Source organism: Ylistrum balloti, unplaced genomic scaffold, assembly GCF_031769215.1.
Source record: "Ylistrum balloti isolate Yb309-2 unplaced genomic scaffold, AGI_CSIRO_Ybal_v1 Utg369990, whole genome shotgun sequence".
In the NCBI taxonomy this organism is placed as follows: domain Eukaryota; kingdom Metazoa; phylum Mollusca; class Bivalvia; order Pectinida; family Pectinidae; genus Ylistrum; species Ylistrum balloti.
Window position 1 is genome coordinate 60201 of NW_026782073.1, and position 15868 is coordinate 76068.

The 15868-nt window shown below is 35.0% G+C and overlaps 1 protein-coding gene and 1 non-coding gene across 2 annotated transcripts in view; one reads left to right on the forward strand and one right to left on the reverse strand.

Moving 5' to 3' along the window:
* The window catches only part of LOC132547960 (glucose dehydrogenase [FAD, quinone]-like), a 35539-nt gene that overhangs the window by 11657 nt on the left and 8014 nt on the right, over positions 1-15868 (reverse strand). Inside the window, exons 2-3 of the mRNA XM_060211778.1 lie at positions 9428-9555; positions 6787-6995 (exon numbers count right to left, since the gene is read on the reverse strand). Coding sequence (XP_060067761.1) covers positions 6787-6995; positions 9428-9555 — 337 coding nt within the window. The remainder of the gene's footprint in view (positions 1-6786; positions 6996-9427; positions 9556-15868) is intronic.
* Trnat-cgu (transfer RNA threonine (anticodon CGU)) lies at positions 41-113 on the forward strand. The gene has a single exon. It is a non-coding gene; the product is annotated as a tRNA-Thr (tRNA).

The window sequence follows — 15868 nt, forward strand, 5'->3', positions numbered from 1 at the left end:
ACAGCTGTTTATTTTACGACAATAAAATCTGGAATGTAAAGCCCGTATAGCTCAGTGGTTAGAGCACTGGTCTCGTAAACCAGGGGTCGTGAGTTCGACTCTCACTGTGGGCAATTTATTTTAATGAATTGTTTCATCGTAAATACTTTAAACTACAAACTATAGCATAGCGCAGTAACACGCTAGACTTGTACACCGGAAAGATTGTTAGAAAGAAGTATACATTTCTGTGAGAATCGCACTGTACATCGGAATGGAGAGAGATATCAGTTATATCTGACCAGACCATCACAAATCAATATTTATAGTCGATGAGTCAGTTCTTTTGTTGGAGAAAGTGGTATGTTATCGATTCATTGCGAACTTTGAAATGAAATATTATCTACTAGACTCTACTGGAATAACCTAGACGGTTTGATTTTATTGATATAATAGATCTGAGGATTAGGGATTTAGGACAGCTTTTTTATATAAGGAATCAATAAACATATATTTAAAGGCCTACATATCCACTGTAGATTGCTAAACTATGTCATTCTTGATAGCAGTGTCGTTATCATAGTGCAACAAAGATCACACCGGAGAGCTAATACGGTTAGGATACAATTATTGTACTGGTAACACATGTATCTAAAACACGGGAATACCATCAACGATCTACAATATATCAGAACGTTTTGACAGTAAAACAACATTATATAAAAAGAATAAAATTAAAACAGTACAAAAAACAGAAACACGTGATAGAACAGCAGAAAAAAACGAGAAAAAACAATGACGGAAAAAGAATTGAATTAAGCCATTAAATTCATTAAAGATAACAACCCATAAAATACAACCAAAAAATTAGGTTTAAAGATATACGCAAAAAACGATGATAGTATAATGTGACCAAACTGGGACAACAGTTCCTGGAAAACCAAGAATTAACTATAGAAAATAAATAAAAACAATGAACCGCACTTATATACCGGTATAACATATCATTATATGACGTCAATCAATTATGTACCGCTGCACCTGAAGATATATTAATATATATATATCTGTTATATCAGCCATGTAGTGAGAGTTTATATCTTGATGTAGATATTACTGTCAATGAACAAATTTAGGCAACACTCTTTAATCTCTGGAGTCACAAGAAATCGATAAATTCGAAGGTTACAGAAAAAAGGAAATAAAATATCCTCAGTAAAAAAAGGTAAAACTTGGGCACTAACCTGATATATACGGAAAGTTTTGTGGAGTTGAGATGAATGGTTTTGGAGTTGTAGCCCGGAAAGGAAAGTAAGCACTGATTTTGTGTTTTTACTTTGTTTCCATGGTAACAGGATATATATATATATATATACACACACATGAAAAATTAGATTTTGTCAATAGCAAAAGGAACAAATAGGAAACTAATCTAACCTAATATATACAGAAAGATTTGTTAAGTTATGTAGAACGGTTTAGAAGTTGTAGCCTGGAAAGAAAAGTAAACACTAATTTTGTGTTATTGTTAAATAAGATTTAAATGTTTCGATGGTAACACAAAAACATAAAAAAGTAAAATGTCGTCAATAACAAAAGGCACAACTAGGGCACTAATTCATTTTATACAGCAAGTTTTGTGAAGTTGCGTTGAACGGTTTTGAAGTTATATCCCGGAAACATCTCCGACCGACGGACGCACGGACGCACGTAACCCAAATTAATATCCCCCGCAACTTGTTTCGCGGGGATAATAAATGAGAAATACTGGAACGACAGGAACAAAATAATACATGACAGACATCTCAACACAGAAATTAAAACATTACACACAAAGAAATACCAACAGTCTATATAACAGATATTGCAGGACCGCAAATCAGAATCAATGTCAAAACAGTCCGTGACAAGATTCCTAGAAAATCAAATATATTCACAGCAAGCAATGAAGCATTGACAAACATGATAGAAAACAACAGAAGAAGATCAAGAAGAATGTTTATACATAGGTAAACAATCGTAGCAGTAAAATCGGGTCTAAAAGAAAACAATAATACAACAATTATGCACATACAACCATTATGTACATATAATGTGCTTCGTTATTTTGTTTGGTACTTAATAGCACTTTGGGTGAAATCACTCAATTCAATATCAATAAGGAATAGAGCCCACACGACACGAAGTTGGTAAACACAGAATCATCATTTGAATAGATAGACATAGGACGAAACAGCTGTGTGATGTAGATTAATTTAACATTTAGCTCTACTCCATATATCTATGTCATATCTTTGTATTGAAAGTTGTTTACTGGTACATACTGTCTCAGGTTTCTAGCTGGACACCCTATCCGTTCACATCATACTGTTAAACAGTCGTTACTCTACCACAATGCTGACCACTGGGCTGGCAGTAGAAACTACAAAGTACCTTTTTAAAAGTATGTCTCGGCCTTGGGACAAAACCCAAAGCCTTCCTTACAGTGGCAAACGCTCAAGTTAAGGCCAAAAATCAGACAGTGTTAAGGGAGACATTAGGAAGAACACAGATTTATAGTAAAAGAAAAAATAAAATGCCAACTATATATCATAAAACAAATCCCAGTATCTTGAGCTTGTATCAAGTATATGTTTACTTGATAAAGAGTACAATTGTCAATCATTATATACCCGGTGTATCGAGCAAGACAATTCACAGCGTTTAACAATTATACACCTCTATATCTGAATTGATTTTAACTAGGACAATTGTCTGTTTATTATGATTATGTACCCCGGTGTTTTGAGCAGGACAGTCCACTCCGTTTCACAACAATATATCTCTATATTTTACGTTACAATGAGTATCACAATGGTCATAAACATTATATAACCCGCTGTTTTGAGCAGGACAGTCCACTCCGTTTCACAACAATATATCTCTATATTTTACGTTACAATGAGTATTACAATTGTCATAAACATTATATACCCCGCTGTTTTGAGTAAGACAGTCCACTCCGTTTCACAACAATATATCTCTATATTTTACGTTACAAAGAGTATTACTATTGTTATAAACATTATATACCCCGGTGTTTTGAGCTGTTTAATTGTCTATGTATCTGAGGGTACACTCCGTTTTCTTGAGCAGGACAGTTCACAATGTTTTACTATGATTCTCATCTATATCTGAATTGCCGTGGAGTAAGAATTGCCTGCCAGAATGAATTAGATAACCTACGTATGTTGAGATCACATATACTATATTATGGCTACACTAGTTTGAGATCTACCATCATCAGCCCATATCCATCTACCCTCTTCCTTATCAACTTTGAGTATCATGTACAGCTTTTAAACATAGAAACTAGAAAAACTATATCAATTATCTCTAAGAGCTTGAATTCCGATCCATTCCAAATGACGTCATAACGAGATTTATCGCCCTATAAACGTGAAAACTTTCAGGAGAGAATTCTTATCAAAAGAAGATGCATATGATGGTTTTCGTCTAAAACAAGATTCCTCAGTGCGTGTGTACGTAAAGGTTTTGCATGAGTAAACTGCGTACTTGTAATTTCTATATTTACACGCATTCAATCTCTCAGTATCTACAGCGGTGTCCCATCTATCTACGTATACAAGGAGAGTGTACTTGTATACTTGCATTGATTTTCACTGTAAATATATCAAGATGTTGTAGTTCACTATTGTTACGGGTTAAATAGATTTTTGTGAGTACAAGAGGTGAGTGACATACAATGGACAGTAATACTTATCATGATACATCATGTATATCGGTCATCACCGAACTCGATCGACAGGAACATTATCCAGTAACACACTGTCCGTGACCAGACAGTCACGTGGTCAGACAACCACCTGACCAGGTATCAGCGCGACCAGATAAACACCTGTGTGTGATATATATACGACAGTATTTTTCGCGATAAGGGACTCTTCTGAATTAGATACGACTCACTCTATTAATTAGTACGCATATGGCGGTCAATATTAAAGTGTACCCCGAGAGGTCAGCTATATTGATCTTCAAAGATAGTTCTGCACATGAAATACACATTACCGAAAACGCGAATGCCGTGGAATTTCCGTTACTGAGAAATTGCGACTTTTCTGAAAAACACACCTTTGGCTGAGAGGCAGGGGCGGATACAGGAATTTAAGTTAGGGGGGGCGTTATAATTAACTTACTTAACTCTTTCTGTCGTTATGTGATCAACTATAATAAAGTTACTGTATACTTGAAAATTAGCCCAACTTAAGTCATCTATAGCTGTTTAGAACAGTGATAGTCATAACATACGACCAAGACCATCCAGTATACTTCGTAACTCACCCTTACTCTGCCAATTTTAGGGGGGGCGTGCGCCCCCCACGCCCCCCTCTAAATCCGCCCCTGGAGAGGCGTTGACCTATTGGCATTACTGTGCTACATGTGATTGTGATCTATTTTGGGATTTTCCGGGGTAATTTCTTTGTTTATTTACGTGAAAGTACTTCACATCTTCGCAATATTTATGGTAGTGAACGAGGAGTCGGTGAATTAGCTCTTAAATCCGCTAAAATGGCTTCCTATCGAGGAGGGAAGCGGTGTGCAGCGTACGGTTGTCCTAACGGTCCTAGGAATTTTCGTACCAAAGAATTTCCGTCCCGGAGAATTTCCTACTATTATCATAGTACTATAGAATAGGTTATGTGTAGAGATGTCATCTAAACTCATAATCACACCTGTGCCAGGCTAGGTAATTAGCGCCTCTGTGGCTTGAAAAAACAATGGTGAGACGACACGCCTGTCGGCTAACAACAGACGCGTACCAGTACTTGGGTAAAAACCAGTCAAATCATTGTATAAACATCAAATTTTAATATCAACACAACGGAGGGTGTTATAATTGGTTATTGACACCCTATCTATATATATCCATAGTGCTACGAAAATTGCCCTCGGACGAAAATTCTTCGGTACGAAAATTCCTGACACCGTCCTAACACTAACACGGGCGCGACGATTTACCCAAATATACCCAAATCTTTCACAAATATACCCAAATAAAGCCAAATCTTACCCAAATATACCCCAATATACCCAAATTAAGCCAAATCTTACCCAAATATACCCACAATCTACCCAAATATACTCAAAGCCAAATCGATTTACAGGAACGTGCCGTAACGGGCTCTGTATTATCAGGGACGTATATCTGTTATATATACGTTCCTGGTAATATATTAATAAACGATATACACATGATCAAATAGACTATCTGTCTAATTTTAGCTTCCATTTACTAAGGCAATTCATATAAATTCCGTAATACCATATAGGCCAACGGGCAAAACGGACAAAAATGAAGCGGGAACGAATTTGGGTAAGATTTTGGTACGATTTGGCTTTATTTGACTGTATTTGGGTATATTTGGGTAAATCGTCGCACCGCACTAACACGGATGGGGTGCCGATGCGTGCCTTCCCATTAAATAGGCCAGATTTATGCAAATTGTGGATTCAGTTTGTCAGGAAGAGGAGAGACATGTGGAAAGGTCCAACGAAATATTAATATTTATGTTCAGAACACTTTGACGGAACTTCATTTCCAATTCGGTATAGTCAGAGACGTATATATCACGTGATATATACGTCTCTGGTATAGTGTAAGGAAAGCAATGGATCGGACTCCGCCGAAAAGAGTTCGATTAAATGACGATGTTATTTTCCTCCTCACTGGATACATCGTCTTGTAATTCCCGTTCAAATCTACTGGATACTGTTCAACGCTCTCAGCATTATAGTTATTCTTTTCACATGTATCCTATATTAGCTGGGTTTTTTTTAATTGAAATTTAAACTAATGATTCCTGGTCACAAGTACCAGCCTCGTCTGTCAATATACTTATGCTAAACAAGGTTTGTTGTACTAAACAAGATTTGTAACTCGGTGGGCCTAGCGAAACGATCCATTTTCTGGAAACTTGTGATGGTCACCGACCAAGCAAACTGTTCGAGGCTGAGAGCAGTCTGAATCAATAGCTAAATATTTTTTCTTGAACTTGATACGTGATTCACTATATATAATGCCCTAAAACTGTCGTTACACTTCATCGAACATCGTTATATTGACACATTTCAGTAAGTCGGACACTCGTCTGGCAGCGAAATGAGACACTGCGTCTCTATAGATAAGCTTCAAAAACACCTGTTAATGATATGTACTTAAATGTAGTGTTAAGAGTGATCAGTTACTGACTTAATTTTGGTTTATTTTTATTTCTTACTTTATCTTGTCAAACATCACAACTTTCTGATTGACAAAGAATTAAGGGGGAAAAGGAACTGAATAAAATTTTCGATCAAGAGTTTCCTTAACTCAAGTTTGGAATATGCTGTTAAAACTTAACCGTTTGACTGCATTGATGTATTTTTTCATTATGAAAATATATGTAGAAAATGGAAAATAGTTGAAAGATCTTATTTTTCTTCTTTTAAGCATTTCCTCTGCTACCTTATCTAAACGCCGACAAACGATATTAAAAAGGGGAAATAACTCTTCCGCGCAATCGCTTCAATAATATAACATTTATCAGGTACATCTTTCCTGAGATGTCAGCAGAAATTAATTCTAATGTAAGATTTACTGTCTTACATCAACCAACAAGAATTGTGATAACATTTTTCAAATGTTGTTAAAAACATATCTGATATAATCGTTGAAATCTGCAATATTTTTTTCATACATTTATGATATTGATTGTGAAAACGTCGATATTTCATCATATTTTACATCACATGTACAATGATATTCACCCTGTCGTTCATCCCCATAGCAGCAAATTTCTGTGGCACTGTGTAATACATCCACTCAAAATCCGGGTTCTTCTGTAGAGAAGACAGTAGCGGCACGTGCAGATTTGGGTCACGTGTTTCCTCACCTCCAGCCTCCAGAAGTAGAACCTTAACATTGCTGTCTTCTGTTAGACGACTGGCTAAAACTGACCCTGCTGTTCCGGCACCCACTAAAACATACAAGAAAATGTTTTCAAATATCACTTGGGGAAGTGGATAAACTCAGAAGTGTCTCGAACAATTATTTGCTTATGCATTTATACAATAAATACTAAAATGATAACATTATAACAGAGGCTTCGTAGAGTTAAATATTGTCTATTCCGCTTCCACAAGCAATATTTTACTTGGGGTAAGAATTCTTGTATTCAGACTCCTTATCATTCATTTCTTTTCTTTTGAACAAGGGACACTTTAAAAGGCTAAAGGTTTAAGCGAAATCAAGCTATAAAGAAATAACAGGACAAAAATAACGTATATTATTGAATGACCTAATTCACCTCCCCATTAAGATGCAGGCGTTTCTTTCGACGGCTTTAGATTTTCATGAGATACTTCCTGAGAGACTGCAGGTGATTTACACTACTGGTGGACTTTTAGTGCCCGAGATTTGCCCTAACATGCATGCCATGTTTCAAATCATTCTAATAGTGGCATTGTTTAGAATAAACATATGTACTTTACATTCCTCTTAAAATATTAGAAACAGGGAAATAACAGAATTTATTGAATTTATGGGTTTAATGCACCTCCCTTTCTTTATTTAGACAACATTTCTTTCTCCCACTGCAGATTTTTCTCATTCGCCTCCTTGATTTAATTTGGGGGGGGGGGGGTAGCTTTCTGTACGAGTCCTAGTAGGAAAAACAGCTGTGTCATACAGTTTACTTTATTATTTCGCTCTATTGTATCTAAGTCTATATTAGCGTTTAAAGGAACTATCGACTTATGTGTCGTTTCTACAATTTTTCAGCATATTAGTTGTGATCATGTATTCTCATAATTCTAACGCACTCGCGGTGATATCTGTTATTTTTCAACTAAAATAAACCTCAGAGACAAAGGTCTCTAGTACGCAACTAGCTAAATATTTCAGAATATTGTAGAAACGAACAGATCATTTACGTGACAGTAAGATAGAAACAAAGGTTACAATGTCGACTAAGACAGTTCAATTTCCTGGTATTATCTTGACTAAAGCCACATTTTCTACGTCTTGAATCCGTAGATACATACTCATACCGGTGTTGATTCTGACCATATGACCAGCACCGCACATGGTAACAGGAATTTGTGCACGAAGGGGTTTCATTTGTCATTTGTTCGGTTTTTGAACTTACCTACTGTATTGATCTATAGGGTTTTTATCATTTTTGTAGCTACCTCGGCCTTCATTTTGAGAACGTGATATTATCTACATTCCGGGAACAGTCCTCCTGTTTCTGTTGATTTAATAGCAATGCTTTCATCTTTTAATGATGAATGTTTAGATATGCACTGTACATATATATAAGCTCGATTTATCGGCAGTGCACAAACCATTTATGTTGTACAACAAATACATTTTGTAAATGAACAAATAAAAAGAAATTTCATCTTCAGCTTTATCTGCTAGACTTTTAACGATACTTGTGAGGAAATGCTACTTTACTTTAAGAGTATTAACAAGATAAATGTATGTGACATAGATCCGTTTAAAACTTGTAAAATTCTTTTGGAGATGTATTATTCTGTAGAAAACCCATCACTAAACAAAAGGATATAATTGATTTTATTTACCTACTTTAGTACCGCCGATGTTTTAAACCACAACATCTTATATAATACTCACGTTGTTAATGATAAGAACTTGTATATTGTTGAAGCTATTATTTACTTTTTGAGTCAAATACCTTTTTTTTTTACTGAAGATGTTGTGGTTACCTGATTCCACGACAATCCCCCATCCCCCACCTGATTAATCCTACTAGCCACTGGCTATCATCGTGAGAAGATGGGAATCCCCTGTCTCCGTTATGGAGCAGACGGTCACGGCAGTTACTTGCTATCATTGAACCATATATAAAACGGACACCCGGATTTATTTTCGAGCTTGTATCCATTTCTTGTCTAGCCAGATGATTAGGATCTGTACTCGGTAACATCACAAATAATGTCCTATAGTGCCATGTGTAGATAAGATATCTAAAGCTACTGTTTTTTCTTTAAGTACATGATACCATAACTTGTTAATGTATTAAGTTGCAAACGGTAACAACAACACATGCATCGTAAAAAGAGTTTAGCTAGAATACAAAGGTAATAGACTCATAGATAACGAAAATTAAAATAAAACGACCAGAAATAATATTTTTAGACTAATATTGGATACAGAATGTAGCAGAGCATACTTATATCCAACATTCCATAACCTAAGATAACTTATATCGACCAATATTTACATGACGAATATCGCCGATGTAACAGAAAACGCTTAAACTTCTGTAACACCTGGTACTATTCTGCCTGATTTTGATTAATATCTCGGTACTTTCTGGATATATTTTCTACTTATTGGAAGGAAAACACTCTTAAGGACAGGCGGGACAGCTACAATACCTACCAATTACGAAATCATAGCTAGAGTTGGTACGGTCGATGATTGCGTGGAAGGACGAAACACTCGTGACGTAGACAACGGCGACGACACCAGCGAGGATACCGAGAACTAGCCACCACACCAGCGTCCTCCTGCCGACAAAGATAACGATAAGTTGAGCATTTACAAATCAATCTGAACGTACACTGTTGGATACAGAAGTAACACAACAATTGGAAAATCAATATTAGCGTATTCCGTAAGGATACACATCTGGGCATTTGTGAATTAACCTCAATGTTCCCTTGTGGGAATCAGAACGATACAGTTGGGCATTTGTGAATTAACCTCAGTGTTCCCTTGTGGGAGTCAGAACGATACAGTTGGGCATTTGTGAATTAACCTCAATGTTCCCTTGTGGGAATCAGAACGATACAGTTGGGCATTTGTAAATAACCTCAATGTTCCCTTGTGGGAGTCAGAACGATACAGTTGGGCATTTGTGAATTAACCTCAATGTTCCCTTGTGGGAGTCAGAACGATACAGTTGGGCATTTGTGAATTAACCTCAATGTTCCCTTGTGGGAGTCAGAAATAACGATACAGTTGGGCATTTGTGAATTAACCTCAACGCACACTTGTGGGAGACAGAAATAACGATACAGTAGGGCATTTGTGAATTAACCTCAATGTTCCCTTGTGGGAGAGAGAAACAACGATACAGATACTGTTGGGCATATGTTAAACCTCAGCTTCCTCATCTTAGTAAGGTGTGTTATTGTGCATATACACAATGCAAAAGTGCTGGCAGATTGATTACAATGCAGGGTAAGTAACATTTTGTCTAAACATAATAAATACAATATTAAAACTGCTTACGTAATTGTGCCAGAAGTTTTTTTTTATCAATAACGCCACGGCAATATAAACTGTACTCCAGAATCCTATTAGCAACTTGACTTGACGCACGGAGTAGATGCTTGACTACATTAAAATGTTTGTGGATTCGAAGCATTGCGTTACTGATATTCAATCCGAGAGTAACAGAACACAATATTAGATTATAGTCGTTATCATCGGAATGCATGGGATGTAACTAGCTGTGAGTTGCACTCCCTTACTTGTTATGTTGAAAATGTCATTACGACACTGAAATTAGTATTCCAGTCATAGACACCATATTTAAGTCATGCTTGACAACAATGCCGTGTGCCATTTAAAAGTGGCTACTCGACCGAATGATATGTTTTCTGTTATCAATTTATAACAGAATTTGATAATTGAAATATGTTAAGCTGTGTTGCTCCTGTTTTTGTGTACATAGGAAAGATTCAATTCAAAAACCTCAAATAGCTTCATCTGAAAAAAAATCTGCATCACGTGCAGTTGTTAATTGAAATCAAAATTTCTCCTCTTCCCTGTCATTTATTTTTCAATAAACCTATTTACTGAATATTTTAAAAACATAATTAATTTTCAAGAGTTTTAGTCGTTACGCTGTTCCCAAGAGAACACTCCATACACAAGTTAGTAACCCAGTAAATGTTTGACATGATGGATTTCAAATTTCTTCATCTCTTCATCATCAATTATTTTAATCAAAATTTAACGTTCAAAACGATAAGAATGATATGTTTATCTCCAAAAGAAAACATCCAACATTTTGTTCTTACAGAAACAATATCAATGTAGATGATTCTACGTATTACTGAACAGAAACATTACGATGTAGTTGATTCTACATATTACTGAACAGAAACATTAACAATGTTGGTGATTCTACATATTACTGAACAGAAACAATATCAATGTTGGTGATTCTACATGTTACTGAACAGAAACATTATCAATGTAGGGGATTCTACATATTACTGAACAGAAACAATATCAATGTTGGTGATTCTACATATTACTGAACAGAAACAATATCAATGTAGATGATTCTACATATTACTGAACAGAAACAATATCAATGTAGGTGATTCTACATATTACTGAACAGAAAAATTAACAATGTTGGGGATTCTACATATTACTGAACAGAAACAATATCAATATAGGTGATTCTACATATTACTGAACAGAAACAATATCAATATAGGTGATTCTACATATTACTGAACAGAAATAATATCAATGTTGGTGATTCTACATATTACTGAACAGAAACAATATCAATGTTGGTGATTCTACATATTACTGAACAGAAACAATATCAATGTAGGTGATTCTACATATTACTGAACAGAAACATTAACAATGTAGGGGATTCTACATATTACTGAACAGAAACAATATCAATGTAGGTGATTCTACATATTACTGACAGAAACAATAACAATGGAGGGGTTTCTACATATTACTGAAGGGAAACAATATCAATGTTGGGGATTTTACATATAACTGAACAGAAACAATATCAATGTAGGTGATTCTACATATTACTGAACAGAAACAATATCAATGTTGGTGATTCTACATATTACTGAAGGGAAACAATATCAATGTTGGTGATTCTACATATTACTGAACAGAAACAATATCAATGTTGGTGATTTTACATATTACTGAAGGGAAACAATATCAATGTTGGTGATTCTACATATTACTGAACAGAAACAATATCTGATTTTACATAACTGAAGAAACAATATCAATGTTGGTGATTCTACATATTACTGAACAGAAACAATATCAATGTTGGTGATTCTACATATTACTGAAGGGAAACAATATCAATGTTGGTGATTCTACATATTACTGAACAGAAACAATATCAATGTTGGTGATTTTACATATTACTGAACAGAAACAATATCAATGTTGGTGATTCTACATATTACTGAACAGAAACAATATCAATGTTGGTGATTCTACATATAACCGAACAGAAACAATATCAATATACGTGATTCTACATATTACTGAACAGAAACAATATCAATGTTGGTGATTCTACATATTACTGAAGGGAAACAATATCAATGTTGGTGATTCTACATATTACTGAACAGAAACATTATCATGTTGGTGATTCTACATATTACTGAACAGAAACAATATCAATGTTGGTGATTCTACATATTACTGAACAGAAACAATATCAATGTTGGTGATTCTACATGTTACTGAACAGAAACAATATCAATGTAGGTGATTCTACATATCACTGAACAGAAACAATATCAATGTTGGGGATTCTACATATTACTGAACAGAAACAATATCAATGTGGGTGATTCTACATATTACTGAACAGAAACAATATCAATGTAGGTGATTCTACATATTACTGAACAGAAAAATTAACAATGTTGGGGATTCTACATATTACTGAACAGAAACAATATCAATATAGGTGATTCTACATATTACTGAACAGAAACAATATCAATATAGGTGATTATACATATTACTGAACAGAAAAATTAACAATGTTGGGGATTCTACATATTACTGAACAGAAACAATATCAATGTTGGGGATTCTACATATTACTGAACAGAAATAATATCAATGTTGGTGATTCTACATATTACTGAACAGAAACAATATCAATGTTGGTGATTCTACATATTACTGAACAGAAACAATATCAATGTAGGTGATTCTACATATTACTGAACAGAAATAATATCAATGTTGGGGATTCTACATATTACTGAACAGAAACATTAACAATGTAGGGGATTCTACATATTACTGAACAGAAACAATATCAATGTAGGTGATTCTACATATTACTGACAGAAACAATAACAATGGAGGGGTTTCTACATATTACTGAAGGGAAACAATATCAATGTTGGGGATTTTACATATTACTGAACAGAAACAATATCAATGTAGGTGATTCTACATATTACTGAACAGAAACAATATCAAGGTAGGGGATTCTAAATATTACTGAACAAAAACATTAACAATGTAGGGGTTTATAAGTATTACTGAATAGGAACCAGAATCTGCTTATGAAAAACGTATTAATATACCATAACTTTTATAAAGTATTTTTTCTGTTAAAAGAATTGTTTTTTTTTTGTTGTATGACGGTAGAAGGAAGTCTTCCGTGTTTCAGATCCAGGTATAGAACTATATCTGATTGTAACGGTCGGAGTTAAGCCAGCACACCGGAACCACTTACATGCTACATGACCGTGAAACAGTGCAACATTGAGAAGTAGCATTAAAACAGATTCAATAGATACTGTGTGAAACAAATGCTTAATTATCACAGGCATGCAGGAACTCCCATACGAATATGAAAATGGGGGGAAAAGTTTTGCATACCAAGACTGTTCATAGCTCGGTAGACATGGCTCTGCTAACTGCAGCATATGCTGCTGGCTGTGTTTCCTACCTATACATCATTAGATACAAACATTCTAGATGTGCCTCTGAGTAAACAGTAGCCTGTGTTTTATGATTCCAGGTGTGTTTGTGTACAATAAATGAAATATATAACACCTTGTATCCATAAAACGATTCTCCATTTATAAACACTGGATACACTGCAAGTGTAGCTGGTACTAGCTGCAATAAAGTAAACTATACCGTCTTTTACTATGTCGACTATAAGGATTTTTGTAACAGATGGGTATATGATTTTGGCAATTTGGCTGATATCTCTTGACATTATGCCTAAGAATAGATACATTAAATCAAAATGAAAAAATAACTTAAGTATTGTCTGATGCATTGTTGTAAATTTAATTTCTGAACAGACTTTTCTTATCAGTTTTGATGAGTAAAGAAATTTAACTAGTACAGACTCGTAAAAAGAACATCTCCTCTGATGCTCTGATACACATCTGTTGTCATTTTGGAATAGTTTAAACAGTAAAACTAGTTAATTATGTTGTGAAAACAAATAGTATTTTAATTACAAAAACACAGATATGATATTCCTATATACAAAGACAGATGCATACTCAGTCTCACTTTAGTCTATTACATAAGTTAAATGTATGTTAAGAACATTCCTATATTCGTTTCCTTTATTTAGTTCACATTCTTCATCGTGACTATGAAAGACGTAAAATGGTATTTACATTTCAACCCTCAGATTATTTTGATGATAGGTAAAATTATTGTTGCATATATAAGGTGTAAAAACAGCTTTATTAATCATCATCAGGGAGACCGTTGAAAAAGAGTTGTAATATTTTGGAAGTGTCATGGAAAATAATCATGGTCATCGGCATTGGTACAGACTTGGAGAAAAACGATGGAATGTAAAGAAGTAGATTAAAAGAATTATTCTAGAATTAAGCAATATTCCAATCAAAGGTCTTGACATTTTCAACAACAATACAGAAATGAAACAGAGACAAAAAAACCCTAATATAACTGGTTTCTTACCTCCATTGACCAAATGTAGTCGCATTATTTCCTGGTTCTGTCGAATTGTGTTGGAAGAACTTCATACCTCCGCACCTACACTACCTGTGTAGTAATAAATGACTTGACATATCGCCAACATACAGAAGGAGTCTCTACGCCTTTCACCTTGGGACGAACGACGGTCATACTACTATAATGAGGCAGAGGCTAGTTTCGACACGGAACTGTTGCCAGTGCACAAATACAAAGAAAACATTAACAGACGGAAACCGGATAATACCAGAGTACAAGGCTCTGAAAGCCATTATCACTTAACTGTTGAAAACTTAATCATTTTTTGTATTTACAGAATGTGTGAAGTCACTATTATGGAATAATCGAAAAGGTTTCTGTTGATAGATAAATCGCAAAAGAGAAACAGAAAACATGGGTCATGTGACGTGCAGTGAATATGAACGAGAAAAGGAAACATCCAAAGATCACGAACGGGTATTCGTTTGTCAAACCCTTATACCTTTGTGTAAAAGCCGTATTAAAATGAGGGTTGACTGTACATAAAGTCCTCAGTAACGTGAAGTGTGGTAACGAGATTGGTTGTTATAGACTAATGCGGGTGGATATGGAATGATATAGACAGAATAGTGGATATCTGTTGTTAGTAATTGTGAAACAACAAGACATGTATTGGAAAAGCATAACTACTAAATACATACAGGACTTGATTACTTGTACACACACAGAAAATACCACCATGATTGTTAAATTAGATATACAGAAAACAGCCATATCCCTTAATTGCAAGGCTCGATTTAATTTATTCAGTTATTAATTCCATTTCATTTCAGCAAGGAGTATGAATGCCCGTCAAGAATCGAGCTAAGCTGGAAAGAATTAGTGCTAGCACATCTCCGTCTGTTTGAAGCAACTAATAATACTTCCCAAACAGAAAGGTACACTACATTTTGGGGAAGGAAAGGGGATAAAGAGCACGACTCCTTCACAACAAAAGCAAAATGTGAGCGAATCATCGTGACTGCGAAGACATAAGCAACAGTCAACATGATTGCGGATAGAAATAGGGCTTCGTTCCTGTACTTACTAAGGTATTATCACTCTTCACCA